Source organism: Gobio gobio, assembly GCF_949357685.1.
Source record: "Gobio gobio genome assembly, chromosome: 3".
In the NCBI taxonomy this organism is placed as follows: domain Eukaryota; kingdom Metazoa; phylum Chordata; class Actinopteri; order Cypriniformes; family Gobionidae; genus Gobio; species Gobio gobio.
The window spans coordinates 55,687,817-55,714,853 of NC_137099.1; the positions used below are offsets into that span (position 1 = coordinate 55,687,817).

At 42.4% G+C, this 27,037-nt stretch overlaps 1 protein-coding gene across 1 annotated transcript; it reads right to left on the minus strand.

Moving 5' to 3' along the window:
* Window positions 1-1,450: 1,450 nt before the first annotated feature.
* Window positions 1,451-26,069, minus strand: il15 (interleukin 15). Its single transcript, XM_079812797.1, has 6 exons — window positions 25,623-26,069; window positions 19,926-20,020; window positions 11,677-11,773; window positions 11,475-11,519; window positions 11,275-11,385; window positions 1,451-3,909 (listed from the first exon to the last, which is right to left on the minus strand). The coding sequence occupies exons 1-6, from the start codon at window positions 25,689-25,691 to the stop codon at window positions 3,799-3,801; spliced, it is 528 nt and encodes a 175-aa protein (XP_079668923.1). The 5' UTR covers window positions 25,692-26,069; the 3' UTR covers window positions 1,451-3,798.
* Window positions 26,070-27,037: the final 968 nt, after the last annotated feature.

The window sequence follows — 27,037 nt, forward strand, 5'->3', positions numbered from 1 at the left end:
GAAACATGCCGTTCAACCCAGAAACCGTAGCAAAACGTTGCGCAACGGATTGAACTTGAACGTGCCCCAGGTCAGTCTGACCTGAAGAAGCCATTTCTGCAACGTTTCCAGACGATAGTAAACTAAGTTCCTCTACTGGGTAAAGGCAAGCGGCGACTTAAACTGCAATTCATCGACTTCAATCTCAGAGCCTCATGTTAAAATGCCCAACTTTACAGCAGAAAAAAATGTGTTTACAGTCTGGTACAAATTGTGGTTTTGGTCTATACGACTAATTTTGCCCTTCATGACAACTTTGAGGGGGGTGAATGTTTGTATAACTCATTCGTTTACATCATATAAAGCCTTAAAGTTCTGCATAATTAAGGGCATGGCCACTTTGAGTGACAGGTGGATTGCCGTTTGTCTGCTGTCTGTTAAGCCTGGAACACACCAAGCCGACGGTCGGCCGACGGGCAGTTTTCGTGCGTTGTCCAACTAAGTTTTCTCGGTGTGTTCCGCACCGTCGGCTGACGTTGGTCCTCATCGGCTATTTTTCAGCCGATTCGACATGTTGAATCGGTGTCGTCGCTTGCCATCTGATAGTTCCGATTGGCTGTTCTGCTAGCGAACCAGTGCAAGTGAAAAAAACAAAACAAGTGAGCGTCTGTGGTGAGCGAGATTATGAGCTGCTTTGTTTATATAGGGTATACAGGGTAGCTCTTCCGGTTTCCCGCTTTGAATAATGAAAACCGGCTACTGCAACCAGCTGGTACGGAAAGCTATTTACTCTTACGCAGGTGCAGAACCATGCCCGTAGGCAGGTGGGGGTTCGGGGGTTCGGGGGGTTCGAACGAACCACCCCTAACTGCCAAAGGTCCAGAATTTAAGTCCGTTTTTTTGGTAATAAACAGGTGTTATTTTAAGTAATGACGGCCATTAATTCGAATCCAGACCTCTATTTTTCCGATGTGTAGGCTATAAATGTTGTGAAATGATTGCCTATAGTATTACTTTAATGCAGCAGATATTGCACAGCACCAAGATCTTCTCATCTGAGCTGCCTGTGGTCTGTCACCGCTCGTCAACGTAAAAATATTTAAGAGTACCATACAAAATAAAGTAGGCGGGCTTTATGTTCACTGACGGTGCTGAGCGCAAATTCCAACGCTTCAGTAAACGCTCATAAAGTGCGAGATAAGATGCAAGTAGCTAAACTAAACCTTTTATATTTGGCAGCTGTTCTGGAATGAAATGTTAAACTATTGATAAAAATAATCAGGCAAACGAATAAACCTTTGTCTAATTTTGCCATTTTTAATTTAAAATTAAATGGGTATATAAATAGGTATATAATTTACGGGATTTAATGTAATGACAAGAAACATTAATGAATCTGTTTTCTTCATATAATGCATATGATTAATAAGGAATGTGTACATACTGTGAATGATTTTTTTAATTTTTTTTTATATTCTAAATATAAATTGACCCTATGTTTTGTTGACTGCTTTAGGAGGGGAAGAGAGGGCAAGATAAGGAGAATGAGAGAAAAAGAAAGAGTGAGGAGAGAGCAGGAATTGACAGATAATTTACTGCCCACTGACTTGGTTTTAAAGCTATTTCTCATAATTTTTTTGGCCTTCAAACGTCTTAAAACGCACACATTTAGATCAGACAAATCAACATTTTCTCGGGGGAGAATGCCCCCCAACCCCCAAACCCCCCTAACTACCTAGGGTGTGTGTGTGTGCAGCAAAGTATAGGCCAAATAATTACAGCACCTTTGTTTCCTGACCAATTATACTGATCTTACAAATGTAAATTTAGTGACTTCTTCAAAACTTCATGTTTCACGACATGAAACAAACACACGTTAGCTTCCAGTTCTGTCTCGTGAATTTGTGATGTAAACTTTGTGGGGAAGTTTTGATTATCCATGTCAAATAACAGTGTGTGTTTGGACTGGAAAAGGTGGTACATGATCTCGGTTAGTAATTTTACAACATTGTAGTAAATATGATGTGAAAAAGATCCACTTTTTGGAAAAAAGAACCCCCCATTTCACCAGGCTGGCTACGGGCCTGAGAACGGACGTGCTACTTGGCCGTCGGATGTCGAGCCAACTCTGCAGTCTGCTTTCGTCGCTACTAGTTGATCAGCGTCGGCTTGGTGTGCTTCATGAGGCCGTGTTTTGAAATCGTCATCACTATGCAAGTCGTTATTTAGGGTTTTTTTGCGCACAAAAACTATTCTCGCCGATTCATAAAGTTATTGTAGAACCACTGTAGTGAGATGGACTTTGTAACGACGTCTTTAGTACCTTTTAAGGGTCTTGAGAGTGTAAAGTGCCATTGTGCCAATGGAGGCCTTTCAGATTTCAACTAAAATATCTTCATTTCTGTTCCAAAGATGAACGGATGTCTGACGGGTGTTGAACGACATGAGGGTAAGTAATTAATGACAGAATTTTCATTTTTGGGTGAACTAACCCTTTAAGCAAAATTGTGTAAGTAAGTGTAGTTTGGATAATTTGACTGGAAACGGTTTACGATTTGAGCGCACTTCTGCGTATGTTACTACACAGTATCCGCCCCTCTTACTGGATGTGTTGTATTACAAATGTTATGAATAATAATTTGTGTTCCCTCCAAAAGTACTGGCATTCATGTGTCCTTTACCAGAGCCTGTTCATTCATAATCACAGGCGTTTGTAACTTCTTGACTGACAGTCCTCATCAGAGGCCGAGTCCACGACGGGCCGGATCACATGCAGCTAAAGAACAAATGCTCAAATCATTCAATCCTTATTTTCAACTTCCCGACTTGTATCGCATAATTAGTCATTGTGACATGATCAAGTAGTTGAGCTCACAGACGACTTCCACAGGAAATTCCTCCTTGGGGAAGCAAAACAATGGAAGCTCTTTCCTCCTCAAAGTTTAAACTAATAATATCAGCCCTTAGGTTTCATCAGGCCAGTGGTTCTTTGATAAAAAATAAATAAATCAAATCACCCTTTTAAAGTCCCAGTAAACCGGAAGTTGCAACTAATTTTATGTCAGTGCTGTGACGTATTTCCAAGCGAAACGTAATATTGAATAGAGGGCAGGGTTTAACTTCAGCGCTCCTCCTCTCCATCCCTCGCTCATAGCAGACTAACGGATGGAGGGCAGTGGTTAAAGATATTCAAACCCAAGCCGTCACACTGTCGCCATCGGAAAGGGAACGCCATTCAAGACAGGAAATTACTTTTCAGATTTTGATTAAAGATGCAAACAATTTTTTTCTGTGTATTAACTTGCACGGATTAATTTTTCACCCTAAGACCTGTAATGTGGGCTAACAAAGTAAATAAGAATTTCATGAGGACTTTAAACCACTTCAGCACTCTAAAAAATGTTGGGTTAAAAACAACCCAAGTTGGGTTGAAAATGTTAAAACAATTTTCATCCCAACTTGGGTTGTTTTTAACCCAACATTTTTTAGAGTGAGCAAATACCGTACATAAATATTGATACCAACATATCAACAGACATCTATGTTAATAAAACATGCTTTAATGTAGCAATACATGGAATATAAAAGCTATATTATATATTACAATTTTTTATATTTCACCTTTAATTCTGTACATTTAGAAGACATTCACAAAACCCCTTTGTTAAAAAATATATTCTTACAGTATTAACAAAAGTGACACTTTCGGAGTGAAGTGATATAAATAGTAATAAAAAAGACATAATTTAATTAGCTTATTGTACATGCAATCAGTGAGATAAAGTATGATTCTAATCACATGTTACATTCTGGGGGTTCCTATGAAAGTGACATCTTTTTCTGGAGAAATGTCTTCATCCTCTCGAAGAAAACCATGGGGTTGGCGAGCTCTTGTTGTTCACAGTAATATTCTGTTCTTCTACACGTCTCCTACAAGAAGTCCAAACACAAACTTGTTACGACATAAGCATCGTTTATTGTTATACATAAACAGGGACGCATTCAGAAATTCAGCACACCATGAATTTGATTTATCCTAGTTAATTTAGGCTATAAAGTATTAAATATGGATATTTTTCTTACACAAACACACCACTTCTCTTCAGAAGGCCTTTATTAACCCCCGGGAGCCGTGTGGAGCAGTTCCCTTTCGTTCAGTCACTACGACGTAACGTTAGTGACTAACGAATGGGGGTTTCGCTTAGAAGCTTATTATCTTCGAGCTTTAAGAAAACGCCCAATGGCGTGCCAATGCCATGGGGCATGCGGAATTTGCATACGTAACTCCGCCTCACCGCGTGAGTATATAAGGAAGTACGTGGCAATATCGCATTATGTTTCTGCTTTCGGAGCCAAGAGTACCTACCTCTTCACTCCTCACAAGCCTTCTGAGATTCTGTCAGCCTCTTCGAGACGAGCGGCTTTCCAGTCGGTGTTGGTGTGACGGCGCGTTCCAGTGATCGCATACTTCCTGCCTGCTGATCTGCGCAGTGGTCTGCTAGACGGCTGATATGTGTTTCCCTGGGCGCTTCGGCATCGACTGCGAGGCTTCCTCTCACAAAAAGAGCTTGCACGTGGCACGTCTTTTTCAAGACGGCTCGCCCGTGCACTTCCGGGTGCGATCGATCTCCGCTGCTGTCTATGGGCGCATTCACTGCTCAGCGTGTTTGGGCTTCAGCACGTTCGGGCAGTGTTTGTGGATGTATCATGTTTCCATTGCGGGAACGTGACCATCGCGATGTCGCGGTCGAGACTCTATGATCTCCGTGAGGAGAGTCCCCTCTGCCACACCCCAATCTACCGTCCCCGAGTGAGATGGTACTTTGGCTGGTGGCCAGGGTGACCTGAGGGCGGTGCGTGGTCCTCGGGCCACGCCCCCTCTCGCACATCGCTTCCCGTGAGTGTTGGACTGAAACAGCGGCCCGTCTCTGACGCCTCGTTCGTTTCGTTCACGCTCCAGATAGCAGTGAGATGTCGATCGCCGCATCCCAAGGTGGGCTGGAGTCCTTTGGGGTTGACGATTAGGTTGTGCTCCGCCTCCGGGTGTGTCAGCGCTGCCTGATCCACCTTGTACCACCTGCGCCAGCTGAGGAAATTCAGGGTTTCACCAGCCATCCTGAAAACTTTCTATCGAGGGGCGATAGAAAGTGTCCTGACTCAGTGCATCACAGCGTGGTACGGGAACAGCACCAGTCACGACTGCAAAGCCCTGCAAAGAGTGGTGCGCTTATCCGAGCGCATCTCAGGCTCAGCTCTCCCGTCTCTGCAGGACATCTACACCAAACGCTGCAGAGGTAGAGCTACTAAAATCATCAGAGACATTAATCACCCTGCAAACTCTCACTTCACCCTGCTGCCATCTGGTAAGCGCTTCCGTAGCCTGATGGCAAAGACTGAAAGACTCAGGAGGAGTTTCTTCCCCCAGGCCATCAGACTCCTGAACTCAGTCACGTGACTCACTTCACCCCGCACACGCATAAACATCCAGTTTATACATTAACATTCACATACTGCCATTGCACTGCACTTTACGTTCCTATTGTTACTGTGTAACAACCTGTAATAAACCTTGCACATTATACTTCTTTATACATACATATATATATATTTTATGTTAACCACTTATTTTTAAGTCTACAGTTTATCTCACTTATCATATCCACATATTTTTTATATTTTTATTTTATCTTATTTCCATTTTTATCTTTACTTGATTTATTTATAATCCTACTTATGTTAATACTTTTTATTCTAATTTTATTCTATTTCTATTTTAATTTCTTGTAACTGTTATTTGCACTGTCCATGGAGCGGACCTGTTTACATTTCACTGCCAGTTGTATATTGTGTATATAACTGTGTATGTGACAAATAAAACTCTTGAATCTTGAATCTTGATCCGACCTAAAGTTGACAGCCATGTTATCTCGGGCAGCCGCGAGTCTCGCGCTGGTGTGGAACTTTTTGGGGGCGGCACCTGACAGCCGTTGGGCCCCGCCCCCAATGCCTTTCGCTCCCGAGGTGCATGAGGAGATCACGCGGTCCCGGAAGTCCCCGTGCTTCCTGCGACCGTTTGGTGGCCTCCTCCGCCTTCTCTGCCCTTGATGGGGCCGCAGCCTAAGGGAATTCTGGGGGCCCCTCCCCCCCACTGTTGAACTCTCTGTTGCGCACTACAGTGTCCACAGAGGGCTTTGACATGGCATGGTGTGGCTGTCCTAGGCACCCTCCCAAAGCCTGTGGGCTCGTCTACTTCGGTGGCGTGGTCCTGCAGAGCTACGGGCAGGCCGCCGCCCCTTTGCACATGCACAAGGGTGGAGCCGACCCAGGGCTCTTCAATGAGCTGCGTGCCGCAACTGATCCCGCCCCCCGGGCGGTGAAAGTGGCCACACGCTCCCTGGGTCCCTTTTTCCGGGAGAAAACCTGGCCTTACCTGGTGATGTGGAGGACGTTGAGCGGGCCCGCCTCCTCAACTCACCCATATCCCAGGCTGGCCTCTTCGGCGGCGCGGCTGAGAACTGCGCCCAACGGTTCTCGGCCGCCCCAGAGCAGACTGAGGCTGTAACACGTACTGCCCCGGCGGCCAGCTGCTGCACCCAGCCGCCGGCTCAGTCGCCTCCGCTCGCCGCCGAGGGCGCCCTCCCTCCTCCCGCCCGGCCCCAGCAGCAGCCTTCACCTGGGCCGCGCCGTGTAGGTGGTTGAGGATGACGCCCAGTCCGCTCCCCAGCCTGGTTAAAGGCTGAAGGTGGACAACTCAGAGATGGGTTCCAGTTCTTCCCAGGGGATGGTAGCAGGGCTTCTCCTTCCCCCGGTGGAGGGCCGGGGGAAAAATCCTTCCACTGCTGGCCCCCGGGCTAGCAGCGCTTGGGAAGAACTCATGTTCCTGTCTCTGAGGACCCAGAGACCGATGATGACGGTGTGCGCCACCCATGGGTCCCGCCACTCGCATCCCTCTCTGTCGCCAGCCCCCTGGCAGAGCAGACCCCAGTGGAACGCGCGTCCTTCCCTGGTCTCCTCTGTCAGGACGCAGCCGTTAACCGCACCCCCACACCGGGACGCCCAACAGCCTCCCTTGTCCGGGTCGTAGCGCTGCATCGCTGCCCCACACCGGGTACGTCTGTAGTCCGAATGACCCCGCTGGTGCAGTTCCTGGGAGCCTGGCTTCAGATTCCAGGGCTGTCCCGCTGGGTCGCGAAGACAATCAGGCGCGGCTACGCGATTCAGTTCGCGCAGGCTCCTCCCTGCTTCCGGGAGTCCGCTTTACTATGGTCGGGGCCAATGCCCCTGTCATGCGAGCGGAGGTTGCCACCCTACTGGCGAAGGGTGCGATCGAACCTGTCCCTCCAGCCGAGATGAAGTCCGGGTTCTACAGCCCCTACTTCATTGTACCCAAAAAGACCGGTGGGTTAAGACCAATCCTGGACCTGCGCATCTTGAACCGTTACCTACATGGGCTTCCGTTCAAGATGTTGACAGCGAAACGCCTTTTTGAATGCGTTCGTCCGGTCGTTTGGGTTGCAGCGATCGACCTGAAGGACGCCTACTTCCATGTCTCCATCCTACCTCGACCCAGACCGTTCCTCGGTTTGCTTTCGAGGGGCGGGCATGTCAGTACGCGGTCCTCCCATTCGGGCTATCTCTGTCCCCTCGCGTCTTTACGAAGATTGTCGAGGCAGCCCTTGCGCCCTCCGGCAGCACGGGGTTCGCATCCTGAATTTCCTCGACGACTGGCTCATAATGAGTCACTCTCGAGAGCAGGTTTGCAGACACAGAGATCTGGTTCTCCACCTCTTGGCCCGTCTGGGCCTTCGGGTCAACTGGGAAAAGAGCAACTTTGCCCCGTGCAGAGGATCTCTTTTCTCGGTATGGAGATCGACTCGGTCGCCATATGCGCGCAGCTTACGAGCGAGCGCGCGCAGTCTCTGCTGACTTGCCTCCGTCAAATCGAGAGCAAGAGTGCGGTTCCACTGAAAGTATTTCAGAGGCTCCTGGGGCATATGGCATCTGCAGCCGCGGTGACGCCGCTCGGATTGCTTCATATGAGACCGCTTCAGCACTGGCTTCGCGATCGAGTCCCGAGATGGGCATGGCAGTCTGGCACGCTCCGGGTTCAAGTGACTCGGCCCTGCCTACAGACGATCACCCCGTGGTCGAACCTCAGTTTTCTTCGGGCAGGTGTGCCCTTAGTACGAGTTTCCAGGCATGTTGTTGTTTCGATGGATGCCTCTGCCACGGGCTGGGGTGCCATGTGCAATGGACAAGCAGCCGCGGGCTCCTAGACAGGACCCCAGCGCCTCCTGCATGTCAATTGCCTCGAGTTGCTGGCAGTACGGTTCGCCCTGCACCGCTTCTGAGCGTTACTGAAGGGTCAACACGTGCTTGTCCGGACAGACAACACGGCAGTAGTAGTGTACATCAACCACCAGGGCGGTCTACACTCCCGCCGTATGTCTCAACTCGCCCGCCATCTCGTTCTATGGAGTCAGAAGCGCCTGAGGTCCCTTCATGCTGTCCATATTCCGGGAGTCCTGAACCACGCAGCCGACGAGCTCTCGCGGTTTCAGCCTATCCCGGGAGAATGGAGACTCCATCCCCAGACGGTCCAGCTGATTTGGGAACAGTTCGGGGACGCGCAGATGGATCTGTTTGCCTCCCACGACTCTTCCCACTGCAGCCTGTTTTATTCCCTGTCCGAGGGCACGCTCGGCTCGGATGCACTGGTGCACAGCTGGCCGCGGGGCCTACGCAAATATGCGTTTCCCCCAGTGAGCCTACTCGCACAACTTTTGTGCAAGATCAGGGAGGACAAGGAGCAGGTCCTTTTGGTCACCCCGTACTGGCACGGCCGGACCTGGTTCCCCGAACTCATTCTCCTTGCGACAGCCCCTCCCAGGCCTATTCCTCTGAGACCTCCTCACTCAGAGACGGGGCACCCCTTGGCACCCGCGTCCCAACCTGTGAAACCTCCACGTGTGGCTCCTGGACGGGACGCGGCAGGTTTGAGTGGCCTGCCACCTACGGTGGTCGCCACCATCACTTCCGCTAGGGCAGAGTCCCTCGGCATGCCTATACGTTGAAGTGGAACCTCTTCGTCACCTGGTGCTCTTCCCGCCAAGAAGACCCCTGGAAATGCCCGATCGGGTCTGTGCTCTCGTTTCTCCAAGAGGGGTTGGAGCGAAGGCTGTCTCCCTCCACCCTCAAAGTTTATGTGGCCGCAATATCTGCCCACCACGATCTCTTGGAGAACAAAAAGGTAAGTCAGCACGACCTGGTCATCAGGTTCCTGAGGGGGGCGAAGAGACTGAATCCTCCTCGCTCTCCTCTCGTACCCTCTTGGGAGGCCTCCCTTTGAGCCTTTGCGGTCGGTCGATATTAAGTTCCTGTCGATGAAGACGGCTCTGCTGACCGCATTGGCCTCCGTTAAGAGGGTCGGGGACCTGCAGGCATTTTCAGTTGACGAAGCGTGCCTGGAATTCGGCCCGGCTAACTCTCACGTGATCCTGAGACCCCGGCCTGGATATGTGCCCAAGGTTCCTACCACTCCCTTCAGAGATCAGGTAGTGAACCTGCAAGCGCTGCCTTTGGAGGAGGCAGACCCAGCCTTGGCACTGCTCTGTCCAGTACGCGCTCTCCGCGCCTACGTAGACATGACGCAGTGTTTCAGGACCTCAGACCAGCTCTTTGTCTGTTATGGTGGAGAGCGGAAGGGAAGTGCTCTCTTAAAGCAAAGGCTGTCTCACTGGATAGTGGACACCATTGTTTTGGCTTACAAGCAGCAAGGTCGACCATGTCCCCTTGGTGTGAGGGCACACTCCACTCGGAGTGTGGCCTCCTCTTGGGCTTTAGCGCATGGAGCCTCGCTAACAGACATCTGCAGAGCTGCAGGCTGGGCGACACCCAACACATTCGCCAGATTCTACAATCTCCGAGTGGAGCCAGTGTCCGACTATGTACTCGCCCCCCCGAGGGGCCGGTAATGGGCCAGGCTCAGGTGTCTTCGCTTGCTCGCCACTCCACTCCTCGGACTGGATACGTGCGATATTTTCCTCAGGTGAGCTCCCCGAGAGCCCTGAGTTCCTCCAACACTGCTTACGCCGATACCTGTGTGTCTGCCCTCTAGCGAGCCCAGACCCTCGTCTCCGGCCAGGTGCCCTGTGTGCATGGTTCCCCTCCGGCGACCCCCACACGTGTATTTCACCGTAAGCCTCCGCAGTGAGCGGGTTTCTTCCCTTGGCGTGTCCCTGCCACCCCTAGGGTTAAAAATCCACCTTCGGCTGGTACCCTAGAGTTTTCCCATATGCAGCCCTTAGCGGGTCATATGTGTACTCTTAAGTCCTCCCCACGGGTAGGCATCTTGGCATTCCCTCACTGGGATATGCTTCCCAGTGTACCTTGGTATTCCTGTGATAAGTGGGAGTCCTTCGTCCGTACTAGTCTTACGACAGGGTACTCACACTTACGCAGGGCACTGGAAGACAGCTGAGTGGCGTGATTATATTGGGACCCCCATTCGTTAGTCACTAACGTTACGTCGTAGTGACTGAACGAAAGGGAATGTCTCGGTTACGGATGTAACCCTCGTTCCCTGAGGAGGGAACGGAGACGTAACGTCCCGTTGCCAGATCAGCTGTGCTACCTGGAACGCGGAGTTCAGTCTTGGCTCCTCAAGCAGGTAACATAATGCGATATTGCCACGTAATTCCTTATATACTCACGCGGTGAGGCGGAGTTACGTATGCAAATTCCGCATGCCCCATGGCATTGGCACGCCATTGGGCGTTTTCTTAAAGCTCGAAGATGATAGGCTTCTAAGCGAAACCCCCATTCGTTAGTCACTAACGTTACGTCTCCGTTCCCTCCTCAGGGAACGAGGGTTATATCCGTAACCGAGACGTTATATGATGGATAGATGCCCTTTTATGGACTTCAAAAATGACCCAACAATTCATTGCCATTATAAAGCTTGGAAGAGCCAGGACTTTTTTAATATAACTCTGATTGTGTTCGTCTGAAAGAAGAATGTCATATACACCTAGGATGGGTTGAGGGTGAGTAAATCATGGGCTAATTGTCATTTTTGGGTGAACTGTTCCTTTAAATGCTAATTCTTGTAGCGCCATTTCAAAGGCAAAATGATTTCATATAATCTATTGTTTCTGGAAATACTCCATATGTTGTATAGACATGTTTATGGGTCATTTATACAGATTTTTTTTTTTAATTATGCTACCTTAATTTTTTGTAAATTCTGAATTATGCACAATCCCAACACACATTGTGGTTATTGCTTTGACTTACAGTTTTATATACATCTAAAGTTGTCTGTATCTTGAAATCGTGTTCATTTGTCGGGTCTTCGTCATGCAAGAGAACTTTCATCTCCATCAGAAAACAGTCAAATGTGCAAGCCTGCAGTCAAACAGAGAGTGAAGTTAATGTCACATGCTAGTGTTACTTCACAATGAATTAATTTCCTTTAGTTATATAAGTGAACTTACATTGATATGATCAATATTTGGAGTGTACAAGCGTGCGTCAGAGTTCTGGAAAAGAGGACGATTGGACATTAGGATGCTGAATGATAAGCCGGATGGGTTTTTTGACAGCAGGGAAAAGCATGCACAAAACTAAGATCAAGTTTGACTGTGCGGTTTCTCCTCAAGTTGCACAATGCATCAAAATATCATATTTCATTCTTACATTGAATAAATGCTCCGTCTCTTTTAGTGCATGCTGGAGGTCTTTCAGGGCCTGTGTTGCTTGACCTTCAGCCACGGGCAATAGAGCACTTAGACAGCTGAACCCACACAAAATACATAAACACAATCATAATATGGCATGTCATGTAAAAGGCTCAATAGTCCTGAAATCACAAGCAATTATAATCGCTTAACTTCTGTTACACATCCATTTTCTGCAGTTCCAACTGACGCACTAAAGTTTTCCAGGGAGCAACAGACATTTGGCTGTTTTATTCCTCATCCCTGTGTTTCCCAGCTTTGTAATCGTCAAAAGTTTGGGGTCTGTATGTTTTTGAACAAAGTCTCTTCTGCTCACCGAGGCTGTGTTCACACTTGACGTGTTTTTTTGACAAGAAAAAATTGACAAGAGTGCTCTTTTAGTAAAAATAATTTTAAAAAAGCGTTTGGTTCCAATAGCAGCCGAGGGCGTCTTTTGTTGCTATAACAACAGCTGCAACAAGAGTGCTATGTGGTGCAGAGATACAAAATGTTGAGAAAGTTGGCTCTTGTTTTGGCTCTTGAAGTTAAAGGGGAGGAGAATGCCGGTTCACAACCACGTTTGTGGGTGCACGACATTATACGGGGAAGAACACAGTATGGTGCTCACAATCATTTAGTCCAGGAGCTCCGGTTGGATGATGTGTGGTTTGGGGCATATTTTAGATGTAACAATAGTCAGTTTGAAGACGTCTCGCTACTCGCTTGTCATTGGTCAGCTGTCAAAAAGGCGCTTGACGCAGGGCGTTTTTATCCGAAAATTTGAACTTTTTTCAACTTGAAAAGACAGAAAAAGACATCGGTGATGGCGTTTAAAAAATGCTCACAACTTCTGCTTCACACACTCCATAGGATTTTAATGGAAAACAGACTCTGGCAGCTTCAAAAAAAGACGTCAAGTGTGAACACACCCCTGATTTTCATCAAAAATGCAGTAAAAATGGAAATATGGTGAAATATTATTACAATTTCAAATAGCTGTTTTCTATGTGAATGTATGTTAAAATATAATTTATTCCTGTGATCAAAGCTGAATTTTCAGCATCATTACTCCAGTCATTCGTCAGAAATCATTCTAATTTGCTGCTCAGGAATCCTTTCCTATTATTATCAATGTTTATCAAAGTTGTGCTGCTTCATATTTTTGTGTAAACCATGATACATTGTTTCCATTTATAATCGACAATTCACTTCTTTTTCCAATAAGCTTAATGCATAATGCATAATGCATAATATCGTCGCCTTCTCCGTGTGCAATTTGGCCAAAAGAAGGTATTTTAGAACAAAGACCTCTCTCAGAAGAAGCACTTCTGTATAGAATCTTAAACGCTTCTTATAGAGGTTTCATCATGGGATCATTCATAGATTTAGTCCAAAAAAAGTCATTTTGTTTTAATGAATCTTTATTTTCATTTATTTTTTATTTAAACAGCTCGTAAACATACTTTATCGTCAAAATAAATTTAAATAGTCCAAAACATGAAAGTATTATGCAATAAGTATTGGGTGACCAAACGTCCTCTTTTCCCATGTCCTGTTTTCAAGTCCTATCCTGACCCTTACATAACAATTGTCTATCCATACAGAGGGGGCATACTTCAAATGTATTGAAATAGGAATAAGGAATCTGAGTAAATTTCGAGTATCATTTGAGTATCTCATTGAGCACGTTTACATGCAAACCAGTAAACTGACAACGCAAGTAAACCGCGTTTACATGACTTTATTAATAAATCGGGTTATTTCCTTGTAGTGACGTCAAAAATAATAATTCCATATCTGACTCCGAGTATTCCATATGTTATGTCAGTTGTGATGTTAAATAAAGCTAACAACGTGTCAGCGGGAAACTTGCGGCTCATATATTACTCTCTCATGCAGTTACAGATGCAGCGTTTTGACTGAACCACTTCTACTGCACGAGAGATGAAACACATTTTTACAATTTTCTGGATCTTAAAAGAGTCTGAGTTTGTGGCATATTTCCTTCTTTCATTCATGCGAAACGCTCGCTCTGTCAAGATGTGTTTAAATCTGCTCTGAGTATATGTTTCTGTCACCTATCACACATGCGCACTTCAATAAACCGACAGAAAGCAGGTTAATGCGTTTACATGCCGCGCAAAATCGTGGGTAAAAGGGAAAAAAATACCTGTTCGGACCAGTTTATGCCTACACCGTTTATGACCTTACTCCGATAAAAGAAAACGGGTTACCGCGTTTACATGACCATTTTCGTTGTCGGCTTAAGAACGTGCATGTAAACGCAATCATTGCCGGGCCGAGTGTCCTGGTTTTCGGTAATCAAAATATGGTCACCCTAATATAGAACCTTTAATCCAAACTAAGCAGATCTCGGCTACCATAGTGGGGGGGAAATTCCTATGGTAGTCAATGTGCCGAGATCTGTTTGGTTATAAACATTCTTCTGAATTGTGTTCAGCAGAACAGAGAAACTCATACAGGTCTGGAACAACTTGAGGGTGAGTAAATGATGACAGAATGTTCATTTTTGGGTGAACTATACCTTAAACTCTTTCCCTGCTAGCGTTTTTGAAAAAAGTTGGGGACGGGGTCTACACAAATCGTACGAAAATGTACAAGCGAGGTTGTACAAATGAGCCACCTTGTTAAATACGTACAAATTGCTGTGAGATTGTGTGGGAATATCTGAACATGCAATATATAGAGAGAAAGAACAGAGCTTCTGCCTTTAACTCTTTCCCCGCCATTGACAGAACTTCCCGTGTTTTCACTGTTATATGGTAGGGGGCGTTATTACGTATCTTCTGAAAGAGGACTGAATCTCCTGAACAAACAAATGAAAAAGATGCAGAAATAACCAATATCATATGTGATCATATGCATATGTTTATTTTCTCAGCTTTTTGCTCAAAATGTTGCTTTTTTATGAAACTTGCATTCAAATGTTGATAAAAATGAATGCATGAAGCTAGAATAAAACCTTTTTTTTTTTATATGTGACCCTGGAGCACAAAACCAGTCATAAGTTGCACAGGTATATTTGTGGCATAGCCAACAATACATTGTAGGGATCAAAATTATCAATTTTTCTTTTATGCCAAAAATCATTAGGACATTAAGTAAAGATCATGTTCCATGAAGATATTTTGTAAATTTCCCACAGTAAATACAGTGGGGAGAACAAGTATTTGATACACTGCTGATTTTGCAGGTTTTCCCACTTACAAAGCATGTAGAAGTCTGTTATTTTTATCATAGGTACTCTTCTACTTTGAGAGACGGAATCTAAAGTAAAAATCCAGAAAATCACATTGTATGATTTTTAAATAGTTCATTTGCATTTTATTGCATGACAAACAGTAAGTATTTGATCACCTACCAACCAATAAGAATTCCGGCTCTCACAGACCTGTTCGTTTTTCTTAAAGAAGCCCTCCTGTTCTCCACTTGTTACCTGTATAAAAAACACCTGTCCACACACTCAATCAAAAAGACTCCAACCTCTCCACAATGGCCAAGACTAGAGAGCTGTGTAAGGACATCAGGGATACAATTGTAGACCTGCACAAGGCTGGGATGGGCTACAGGACAATTAGGCAAGCAGCTTGGTGAGAAGGCAACAACTGTTGGCGAAGAAGTTGGTGCACCATGCAAGATCTCACCTCGTGGGGCATCAATGATCATGAGGAAGGTGAGGGATCAGCCCAGAACTACACGGCAGGACCTGGTCAATGACCTGAAGAGAGCTGGGACCACAGTCTCAAAGAAAACCATTAGTAACAACACACTACGCCATCATGGATTAAAATCCTGCAGCACACGCAAGGTCCCCCTGCTCAAGCCAGTGCATGTCCAGGCCCATCTGAAGTTTGCCAATGACCATCTGGATGATCCAGAGGAGGAATGGGAGAAGGTCATGTGGTCTGATAGAGCTTTTTGGTCTAAACTCCACTCGCCGTGTTTGGAGGAAGAAGAATGATGAGTACAACCCCAAGAACACCATCCCAACCGTGAAGCATGGGGGTGGAAACATCATTCTTTGGGGATGCTTTTCTGTAAAGGGGACAGGACGACTGCACTGTATTGAGGGGAGGATGGATGGGGCCATGTATCGCCAGATCTTGGCCAACAACCTCCTTCCCTCAGTAAGAGCATTGAAGATGGGTCGTGGCTGGGTCTTCCAACACAACAATGACCCGAAACACACAGCCAGGGCAACTAAGGAGTGGCTCCGTAAGAAGCATCTCAAGGTCCTGGAGTGGCCTAGCCAGTCTCCAGACCTGAACCCAATAGAAAATCTTTGGAGGGAGCATACATTTTTTTTTTAGATTCCGTCTCTCACAGTTGAAGAGTACCTATGATAAAAATTATAGACTTCTACATGCTTTGTAAGTGGGCAAACCTGCAAAATCGTCAGTGTATCAAATACTTGTGTTTTCTCAATATTTAGACTTTTTTTGCACGCTCAGATTCCAGATTTTCAAATAGTTGTATACTAACAAACCATACATCAATGGAAAGCTTATTTATTCAGCTGTCAGATGATGTATAAAAGACCCTTATGACTGGTTTTATGGTCCAGGGTCACATATAGTGCATGTTCAGATATTCATACAAACAAAATATTCTGGGGGGCCGAATAAAAGAATAAAACGTGCATACGCAATGCTTTTATCGTTTGTTTTTGCTTCTTCTTCACCTGTGTTTTGATCAGGAGATTCTGCACTCTTTCAGAAGATGCGTAATAGCCATAGACCGTAAAAAAATATGGACGTAGTGTCCGTGACGTCACCCATAGGATTCTGATGAGCCGTTCTGAAGCGCAACGTATGGACGAGATGGGCGTCGCCATCTTGGCAGCGTGTCATCGTGCGTCACTCCCGGATAACAGAAAATGGGCAAAAAGGCAGGACATGGGCGGAGCTGAAGTGACGCGATGACTAACAGACAGATAAACGGCTATCCACCTGTCACTTGAAGTGGCCACGCCCTTAATTATGCAGAACTTTAAGGCTTTATATAATGTAAATGAATGAGTTATACAACAATTCACCCCCCTCACAGTTTTCATGAAGGAAAATTAGCCGTATAGACCAAAACCACAATTTGTACCAGGCTGTAAACATGTTTTAATCTGCTGTAAAGTTGGGCAGTTTAACATGGGGCTCCATGAGATTCTGCTCCTTCTGGAGCCTGTCCCTAGCGGCCAGTCGAGGAATTGCAGTATATGTCACTTCCGTATTTGCTTCAAGAGAAACCGTGGGAGGTTGCCGCTTGGTAATAGCGCTCCCTACCGTATAACAGTGAAAACACGGATTGACGTAAATGTCCGTCGACGGCGGGGTAAAGGGTTAAACTGGGTCAAGAACCCTAGGGTTCTATATAGCAGCATTTCCCAACCATGGAGGCACATCAACACCAACGTTATTTTCGTGAACGAAAACTGAAACTAAGACTAAAACTATTGGTGAAAAAATATTTTCGTAAACTGAAATAAAATTAAAAAATCATAATAAATGAAAAACTAAAACTAAACGAAACTAACAACTCTTAATGAAAAACGAACTGAAATAACTAATATTTATTTTTGCTAATTATTATTTTTTCGTATTTAATAAGCTCTCTTTACTGTGGCGGAAAATCTGCCCTGTAGCGGTTGAGGGAGTGTATGTATATGGAGCTACAGCGAATGAAGTGAGCTGAGCTGAGGAGATTAACCGCTGTCCTGAGACGCGACGCATGCAGTGAACACATCGCTAGTCCTAAGCAGCTGTTCACAAAGAATGCGTTCGTGGCAGTGAAATGGGAAATGCCACAAGGTAATGAGATGCACGTTGAACTTAAGCTCGCTGCTTTTAGAACGCCGTTACATACGCGACGAGAGACGCAGGTGCAACAGCAACTAAAGTAGCCAGTGCTACTGTGTGTTTGAGATTTCATGTTCGCATAATATTAACAGGCTCAAAGGTGTTATCATTGTTTTTACAAATTATTTACTACTAATAATATTATCATCCGTGTGCAGAGACATTTCCCCACAAAGTAGGCTAGGGAATACCAGGACACACACACACACACACACACTTCATTATTTATTCACACTGTCTTCACAACAGTTTGTGTTGGCTGTAGTCAGATTACTTTAGCTGTGGTCACTACTTGCATTGTACTACTGAAGAAATAATCTTTAAATAAATAAGCTTTTAATTGTTTAACAATATTTCATCTTTAATATGAACGAGTTTGTCTGGAATTTATAATTTTTACTTTCATATTTTTACGTTGCATTTATTTGGTTCTTTGTTCAATCTCAGACCATTTTTTGCCGTATAGGTCAAAGTTTGACTCAAGCTTTTTTGCTTAAAGGTGAAGACCCAACTTTATGCATGTTTTGTAAGATTCCCCTCTCCATTAAACATATTTACCTGGGTTAAAACAAGAATGCTCTTTTATCAAGTTATTTCACTTAAGAACCTATTTAGTAAGATTATGCATGAAAAGGTTTTGGATTTTTTTTATCATAAGTTGATTTAAAAAAAAATCTTGTACATGACATGTTTGTTTGCTTGGTTTTATTGTATTTATATGATATTTGTATTTTTGTCATTTCATTTTTGCCATGAATATAGCCTTAGCTGCTGACATGGCATTAAATAAAACAATCTGTATTCCATTATTTTATTTATATTATTAAGATGTCTGCATTAGAGTAAACTCTAATCGGTGCAAACATTAAACTTTGCTGAAATTAAAAATCTTGATTTGGTCTCTACACTTCGTTCTGGTAACTGCTAAACTATAATTACTAAAACTAAAACTGAAACGACCGAAATAGAAATGTGTTTACAAAATAAAAACTAAACTAAAACTAGCAACATAATTTATAAAACTAACTAAAACTAAACTGAAATTTGTTGCAAAATCGAAATGATAATAAAATAAAAACTAATTTAAAAATGCAAAACTATAATAACCTTGATCAACACTACATATTTTCCAGCTCTTCCCAATCATAAACCTGGTTCCACCATCAGCTCAGTAGAGACTCCAAGACCAGAAATATATGGGCCAGAAAAGGGGGACTTGCAAAATGTGCACAGGATTGGGAAACACTGCTATTTAAAACCCCATTAAATCTTTTTTTCTAAGAGTGTATAACCTTCAGGCTTGATAAGTGATTTGGAACAGAGACTATACAGCAAGTATGCCGGTTTCAATGGAAATATAGATGACCTAAATCAAGATATAAACAAATCAAACTAAGCAACTGTTTTTATAAACACTACAACTTTTTTTTTCACCGCCATTGTGACATCAGATTTAGATTTCAGTTCTATTATCTAACACTTTCAAGGTCAGTTCTCCACCCTTTTTCTTTGTGAGAAAGTTTAAAAGGCCAAACAACTTTGTGCCATTTGCAGACAATAGTGTTGTTTGCTCTTTGCAGAACTTGCTCTTATAGTGGATTCATATTACAAGTTGTGTGGGAATTTCATTAATAGAGCTTAGAGGACATGCACGCTTAGCTAATGCACTCTGGTAGTGGGGCGGCACCAGATAAAGGGCCATTTAAATTGGAGTTGAGAAATCTCAGATGCATCAACACATCTGGTGCGTCAGACTGCTCACATCGATCACATGGTGACGTTGTCACAAGGGCTATATCTCGACGATTATAACCTCAAGATCTATAGAGAGTCAAAAGTCCAATTAGACAAATGTCAGTTTTACTCTAGAAGTGCTAGAGCGAATATATAATGAATGCAGATCTGAACGGTGCTCTCAGGGTTTTGTCTTTCATAAATGTCAGGTCGGGGAAAGTTGCCACGTGTTATATAGTGACATTTTATATAAATGACTCAGCACAACTTCTTTCAAGAATTGAAATGAATGTTTCATACAGACTTTGTGACAACTTACCCCATAAATAGATCAACATGGCCTGCTTTTGGGGCACATTGTCACAAAAGGTGTTCAATGAAGTGTATTTATTTCCTGTGAAATAATGTTTTTCAGAGTTGTAAATAAAAGAAAGATTATTGGAGTATGTTTTAGAAGAAAATCGCTTTCACTTTGTGAAATTTACTAGCAATGTCTACATGAAAATTGTTCCTACATTGATTTTTTTTTTCTAGTACAACTGGTTTTAGCAACCCACTCTGTGATCGTGCCAGATTTACACAGCAATCAGCAAAATAAATAAGCAGTCTAATTTCTTAGATATACCTCAGAATTAAGATAGAATTCCAAACCTCTGAGTTCAAAAGGCATCCCATGTGATTCTCAATGCACCAAGGGTTACAAACACATCTTCCAGTTCTCTGTAAGAAATCACAGACACATTTTAAATACTGTACACAGAAGGCTGCAGAAATCCCACACAGATAGAGAAGTGATTCTTTCACTTGTTAGAAAGAATAACAGTTCCTGGAAACGAAGAGCACAGTATGTGGAAACTAAAACTAAAATACTGAACTACTGTAAATAATACACAAGGGTTTAAGCCTCAACTGATCATAAACCATGTGCATTCATGCCATTCAGCACTTATTAATTGAGAAATGCTGGCAAGGCAATACTGTTTTGCAAAATACAAGTTTCTGGCAAGCCATTTATTCCTTAAACCTATCTGTAGTATCTTTATGCTACTGATACTCCTTTTAGTTAATTACTAGAAATCAGTATCGATTTCAGTTTTGCTAATGACTTTTCATTACATACTAGCACTTACGCATTTGATATTACTGTGGCAAAACTTTATTTTACAGTTTCCTTGTTACACGTAACACTTTACATGTAGTTACTACAGTAATCATTATAAATTGTGTATAATCATTGTTGGGAAGGTTACTCTAGAAAAATAGGTTACAGATTACAAGATAGCCTACATAAAATGTAATAAGTAATGCAACTATTTCGATAACTTTATTAAAGTAAAATGTAACATTTGGTTACTTTTTGATTTTCTAAAATTGTTTGCAACTGTTAATCATTTTCAAATATGTAACCTCTAAAACAGTTATATTTAGGTATATTTAATATAACGATATCATGTGTGATCATATGCATATGTATATTTTCTCAGCTTTTTGCTCAAAATTTAGCTTTTTTTAAATGAAACTTACATTCAAATGTTAATAAAAAATTAATGCATGAAGCTAGAATAAAACCCTTTTTTTAAATATGTGACGCTAGACCACAAAACCAGGCATAAGTCGCACAGGTATATTTGTGTAAATAGCCAACAATACATTGTATGGGTCAAAATTATTCATTTTTCTTTTATGTCAAAAATCATTAGGACATTAAGTAAAGATCATGTTCCATGAAGATATTTTGTACATTTCATACTGTAAATATATCAAATGTATTATTATTAGTAATATGCGTTGCTAAGAACTTCATTTGGACAACTTTAAAGGAGATTTTCTCAATATTTAGACTTTTTTGCACCCTCAGATTCCAGATTTTCAAATAGTTGCATCCTAACAAACCATACATCAATGGAAAGAGGGAAAGTTGGTGTGCCTCCATGAACAAGGTTGGGAAACGCTGCTATATAGAACCCTAGGGTTCTTGACCCAGTTTAACCCTTTACCCCGCCGTCGACAGACATTTACGTCAATCCGTGTTTTCACTGTTATACGGTAGGGGGCGCTATTACGCATCTTCTGAAAGAGTGCAGAATCTCCGGATCAAAACACAGGCGAAGAAGAAGCAAAAACAAGCGATAAAAGCATTGCGTATGCACGTTTTTTTCGGCCCCCCAGAATATTTTGTTTGTATGAATATCTGAACATGCACTATATGTGACCCTGGACAAAACCAGTCATAAGGGTCTGATGTATATTATGACTTATGACTGGTTTTGTGGTCCAGGGTCACATGTAATGCATGTTCAGATATTCATACAAACAAAATATTCTGGGGGGCCATGAGAGTTTTGTGGAAATTATCAATATACGCTGGCGGTGTATAAAAAAACCCAACCCATTTTATTCTAGCGTCATGCATTAATTTTTTGTTACTGTTATATAGTGACATTTCAAGAATTGAAATTAATGTTTCATATAGACTTTGTGACAACTTACCCCATAAATAGATCAACATGGCCTGCTTTTGGGGCACATTGTCACAAAAGGTGTTCAATGAAGTGTATTTATTTCCTGTGAAATAATGTTTTTTCAGAGTTGTAAATAAAAGAAAGATTATTGGAGTATGTTTTAAAAGAAAAAACTATTTCAGTCAAAATTTAAATGTGTTAATTGCCATGTCTTTGTAATTCTTTGTGAAATTTACTAGCAATGTCTCCGTGAAAATTGTTCCTACATTGATTTTTTTTTTTTTTGTACAACTGGTTTTAGCAACCCACTCTGTGATCGTGCCAGATTTACACAGCAATCAGCTAAATAAATAAGCAGGTATATTTAATATAATTCTAGATCATTAAACTTCTCACTGATATAAAAAAATGGTAACAATCTGCATACTATTCTTTTTACCACTATGTGTGTGTGAAGGGAAAACATCCCATATAAGGCCTAATATTGATTTTGTCCCTAACAGAAGCAACAATAGATTCCAGTTTCATTTTCACTGGCAACCCAGTGTCATAACATGCATGGTATTGTTTTTGTTTTGTTTTTTAAATTAAGTTATATTCCACCTAAAATACTTAGACTCAATGACCAATCGTTGTGTAGTTGAAAAGCTCTATTATGCAAGTCAAAACGGGATAAACTAATAGAGAGATTTGTCCACTAGGTGGCGCTTAAGGTTAACATTCATCATAGGAGATGCTTCCTCAGGTTTGACATAGAAACCTTCGATGTCGATAGCTTATAATAGTTGCCAAACATATTTTGAACTGAACTGTTATATTTGCGCCCTTGTCTAATTCCTGGATTAAATACATTTGTAAATTTCGCATTTTTATTACTCGCCATGGTGGCAACTCTCGGACAGGTTGTAGCCTAATGCTGCGTTCACACCGAACGCGAATTGAGCGTCAAATTTGCTTCTATCGCATCTAGTTTGAACATTTTGAATCCACTCGCTTGTCCAAAGCAAATTGGTCGCGCGTATAAAGCGAGCGTTTGAAGCTAAATAGATGCGTGTTCGAGGCGAAATTCGCTTCTTGTAAGAGGGACAAGTGCTAGGCGGTTGTCTGTTTGCAAGATGGCTGATGTTGATCGAGCATTCGTTGAAAGAGTCACCGCTCTGCTCTGGAGAGCAGTTCAGCGGCGTAGGGGTCATCGTTGCCATACTTGGGTCTACCAGACCCTCCGGAAGCTAACCCAGTTTGGCGAGTTTCACCACTTGCTCCAGGAGCTGCGCCTGGATAGCCCATATAGCTCCATATTACTGCTCACTGTCAATATCAGTCATTCCTCTAAGTTGAATGAGTGACTCCGGGCGGGCCTGCCCCCGTTTATCACATCACTTCACCACGTGACAGCAGCAAGCAGGCTCCTGATTGGTTAACGCAGCACGAACAGACGCCAAAGTTCAGATTTTTTAACACGGGCGTCAGACGCAAATTTGCCTTAAATGCGTGAATGCACAAAAAGCACCAAATAAAATCACGCGCGTTACAAGCAAGACACTCAATTCACCTCTTTCATGCGAACTGGATGCGCGAATTAAGCAAAATCATGTCCATCGCGCCGCGCTAAACGCGTCAGGACCTCTAGACGTGCGTCAACGCGTCTTTACATTGACTTAACATGGAAATCACTCGCTCCACACGCTCGCGTTTGGTGTGAACGCAGCATAAAGATTTCAGCGGCAAATTCAAACAAGAGGACCAATCAAAAGCATCAGAGAAGCATTGCTTTACTAAACGGAAGTATCGTGCACATCAAAAACAGGCAAAGCAACACATTGATATTATTCAACATATCCTAGCTTTTTACAGAAAATATTCAGATGTAACCCCCTTTGTAATCGTTAACATACTGTAATTTAATCACACTTTTTTTTCTCAGTAACTGTAACGGATTACAGCTACACTTATTTTGTAATTAAATTAGTTAATTGTTTTTCCAGTTAATTATTCTAAATCTAATTATTCTAAATTATTCTTAATCTAAAGTTAATTATTATTACTCTGTACTTAAATGTATAATTACACAGTAATTACACCTTAAAATAAAGTGTAACCATTACTGCTTATAGTGACTCTTATCATCACTGGTAACAAAGCACATTTTCACCATTGAATTGTATTTTAGATATCATATACTATTTACTTACATGTTTTTTTTTTATCTGTTATTTCAGTACTAGCGAATATTTATCTGTTATCTTCATTCAAATAGTTTCTGTTAACCATTCCAGTTTTCCTAGTACTAATAGACACTAATAACTACAGTAAGTAACATTTTAAAGCTTTATAATGGCTCATTCCGACCTACACTGCATTATAAAAGCAATTATAGTTACATATTATTTTTATAATTATGTCATGCATTTGCTTTTTCAAAGTGCATGCTCATAATCCATTATACACTGATTTATAAATGATCAATTATAAAACCAGAGACTCTTGTTTGTACCCGTTGGTTATCAATTATGTATTTAATGGATAATGTTTGCATTAGAGAGAGGTCATGAATGGTAATTTTGATTTATTAAAATCAATATCTCCTCAGTATTGGTATTGCTTATAGCCATTTGAAATTGCACTTTAAAAAATATTGTTGCAGGGTTTTCTAGTATTAAAAAAATGATAATTTATTTCAACTGTTTGTATTAATGATTTCTGTGTGTGTGTGTGTGGGGGGGGGGTATTACTATTTATTAAAGGAATTGTTGTTCATTAGTTACATTTACAAGTAAACAACTTAAAATGTATAATGAGCACATCTTCATGATGTATTAACATTTGCTTTAGGGAAATTACATCCTGTGTTTTCATTTTATTTAAAGTCATCGATGATGCATTTATAGAGGTTAGTAACTATCACTCACAATAAGTATTTACAAGGCTAATCATAACAATATATTCACTCATTTGACAGAAATGTGTGTGAATTACTAAAAAGTCGATGTAACTATATTATAATAACAATATAGCAATGCAGATTGCATCTTCATAAATACATTAATGTAACCAAAATGAATACTTGTAAATCAGTGTATAATGGATTATGAGCATGCGCATTGAAAAAGCAAATGCATGACTTATAATTATAAATAAGACTGTTCTTATAATGCAGTATAGGTCTTAATGAGTCTTTATAAATAAGTTTATAAAATGGAGCTATAATTCATTATAACTATGGTCTACATAGAAAGCGTTACCGAGTGCGCTAGAGGTTAAAATGGCTTGCCATACGGATCTACAGAAATTAATAGCAAACAATATTTCAGGAACAAGCCTATTTGAAATCGTGTCGTTTTGGATTACGTGCAAATGTAAAGCGTGCCAGTGCGCGTGCACCTGTAACTTTGAGTCATAGCCTACCTTTCAGATGACTAACATGCGAACCGTAAAGTATGTGTGCGTTTTCCGCGTTGTATATTTAACGCTTTAGTGCGCAATGTGCGCATTTAATCTGCTGACAATATGTGTAAAACTACCAATAGCTGTAGCAAAAATGCAATGACCTATAGCCTATATTGCCCTAAAATAGACTTATATAACCGACAAATATTTAGGCTAGTAATTTGAGCCTTATTTCTTTTTGAATATTTATAAATAGAATGTCTTCCCTGCACGTTTTATATGAATTGTGACATTTTACAATCATGCTTTCGACATATATTTACAACATGGTTCAGATATATTGTTGTTTTGTAGATAATCTGACAGATCACTCACAATGGGTCATGCATAATCAACTTATGCGTTCAATACATTAAGTTGACCAGCTCTGAGTTGCATTAAAGTGCTAATACAAAATGCATTAGATTTCCTACCCTTTCTTTTAGTTTTGGTGGCCTATTCCAAAATCCTACGATGAAGGCGAGGAGGTTCATTAAAATCATCGAAGCGAGCTTGTTGGTTGGCCAACCACAACAGTTGCGTGAAGTTCACATGTTCTCGCTATGGAAATTTCCTTGTAGTAGGCCTATGTCATGGAGGTAAAAATCCTATATTGATAACTCCAGTTGGATATTAATCCATGAGTGCACAACGAAGGCGTCTTCCTCCGTCAACGCACTGATCAAATCTGCTACAGAAAACACTCACACACACTCTATCTCTCTCTCTCACTCACACACACACACACACACACCGCCCATGAAGCCAGTGGACGGAGCTCTTTCACTTTCCGTCTTTTCTCTCGCAAGTGCAACGCGAGTCCTCTTCCTCCAATGTAACTCAGCAACATGTTTGTTTGGGGTGTTAAACATACATTGATCTCGGATACATAAAGAAACGAGCTAATGTAAGCGAGTCGCTGTTGGAAGCGGGGACAGAGGTTAAGAGTCCACTTGACACAAGGAGAGCGCGAGATAAGGTTATTTAAGGGCTAGTAATTAAGTCTCGTGAATTGTTAAACGTTTAATTTGTGACATGGATAGAAATACGATTAAAATGATTTTCCTCTCACATGAGATGAAGACTCTTCAATCTTGAACTTGAAAAAGCCGTTTAATTTTACGTAGAGCGGGTCGGACACTCATGAGTACCGCCATGTTGACGAGGTCACATGACCAGCTGCGTCACGAGTAGCCTACTTGGGTTGTTGATGTCAAGATAAAAATGAAAATAGTATTGTCAGCATTTAAAATGCAGTAAATAGTTAATTATTTCTTTTGTATTGACCTGTTGATATAAAAACAGCCAAATTGTCCTGTGTGACTATGTCTCGCGCATGGTTGTGTACATTTTAGTAAATGGCCATTTTTTTTTTTCATCCATATATTTCTAAAAACGCAGGAACTTGATACATTTTGTCACTGAAAACCAAGTCCTCCAGTGTGACACCATAACCTGATTTTAAATTGGGCAATTCCACCGACAAGTTTAATTAGTTGAAGGATCCCATTTGAGGTCGTGTTAGGCCCTGTCCCAAATGGCACCCTAAAATCCGCACTTTCACGACGTAATGCCGCTTTGACTGCCGGGAAGAAGTCCGCTGTGTAACCCGCACCAGTGCTCGGCAGAAGTGCGCATCGAGGGCGCATATCGACCTCAAAGGGGGCGCTCGCGAGCACCCTTCTGAGACCTAAAATGACAAATGGGACACCCTGCGGTCTCGTGGACTTAACGGACGCAGCGGCCATTGTAAGTCCACAAGACCGAAAGTGCACATGAAGTGTGCCATTTGGGACAGAGCCAAAGGTGTCCGTTAAGTCCACAAGACCATAGGGTGTCCATTAATTTA

Coding starts and splice junctions, on each gene's coding strand:
- il15 (XM_079812797.1), bottom strand. CDS start 25,691: ATGATTTTAATGAACCTCCTCGCCTTCATCGTAGGATTTTGGAATAGG. Junction 11,520..11,676: donor AGACGGAGCATTTATTCAAT/GTAAGAATGAAA, acceptor CCTCTTTTCCAG/AACTCTGACGCACGCTTGTA. Junction 11,386..11,474: donor CAAATATTGATCATATCAAT/GTAAGTTCACTT, acceptor GTTTGACTGCAG/GCTTGCACATTTGACTGTTT.